This window comes from Hyposmocoma kahamanoa, unplaced genomic scaffold (genome assembly GCF_003589595.1).
Source record: "Hyposmocoma kahamanoa isolate Upper Pololo Valley unplaced genomic scaffold, ASM358959v1 232, whole genome shotgun sequence".
Lineage (NCBI taxonomy): Eukaryota > Metazoa > Arthropoda > Insecta > Lepidoptera > Cosmopterigidae > Hyposmocoma > Hyposmocoma kahamanoa.
The window spans coordinates 7186860-7187954 of NW_020653750.1; the positions used below are offsets into that span (position 1 = coordinate 7186860).

The 1095-nt window shown below is 37.5% G+C and overlaps 1 protein-coding gene across 1 annotated transcript in view; it reads right to left on the reverse strand.

Moving 5' to 3' along the window:
- Positions 1–200: 200 nt before the first annotated feature.
- Positions 201–1095, reverse strand: part of LOC113228645 (protein I'm not dead yet-like) — an 11289-nt gene continuing 10394 nt past the window's right edge. The window contains exon 6 of the mRNA XM_026462002.1: positions 201–329. Coding sequence (XP_026317787.1) covers positions 201–329 — 129 coding nt within the window. The remainder of the gene's footprint in view (positions 330–1095) is intronic.

Genomic DNA, 1095 nt, shown 5'->3' on the forward strand with positions numbered 1-1095 from the left:
CGTTTTACCTTTCCAGTGTCGAAATAACACGTGTTTATGGTTGTTTGAACAAGAGTGCCTCTAATTCAGAATTGTTCGGCATTTTATTTCTAGTTCATACTCATAATCCCATAATCGAGATCTGTGATGCTAGTATGTAAATATCAAACACGAGACACTGCAATGAGCACTTTGTCTTATTATACTATGCTAGTAGGTTGCTATTGGCATATCAAGTATCTGTTACCTATGGTCGCCGAGAAACTCGCTGCACAAAAGTAGCAAACAGTTATAGATGATGCATATTGTTCACCTTCTATGTTCGTGTTATATATTTTCAATAACTTTTGCTGAAATTATAATACGTTATCTTGTTTGTATTCTTATGAAGATTGTATGATATAAACAACGGACATAATGAATCGACAACAGGTGTTTAAATACCATGAACATGATGTTATTACAAAGGTGGCAAAGCATAGTTAACAGCACGCTAGGCTTTATATTTCAAACCGTTCGTATCGTGGCATAGAATAAAAATCAAAGTAATTGTGGCCACCTCTGCATGCTGTTGGCCGTGTCGTATAATAATATCGTCATCAATAAAAAGAAGATATTATTATATCATCGGGTGTTTTGTAGAAAAAAATTATTTTATAATTCAAATGTGAATTTAAAACAGGACGTAAATATTTCGGAACAGCCGTGAAAATCTAAAACATGCTCCCCTTTTTTTCGAAATGGCGCTTTCGCCTTTCTACTGCGGTCTATTGCAAATGCCTTTAGTCTGCGCTGGATGCTGATTCTATAGTTACTCCCTTCCCCGTCCAACATCCGTACCAATTACTATAAAATAAATGTAATACTCGACAAAATCAAAAGACAGTGGCAAGTATGACTTCATTCGCATCATACATCTTATAATTTGGTCGAATATCACTTACTTGACAGGAATTGTTTTAGACGGATGTCGGACGGAGAACGAGAGTAGACCTCCAAATATGTTCAAGCGCCATCTAATTCTGATACGCGCGCGCGCGCACATACACGCACACGCACACACACACACACACACACACACACACACACACACACACACACACACACACACACACA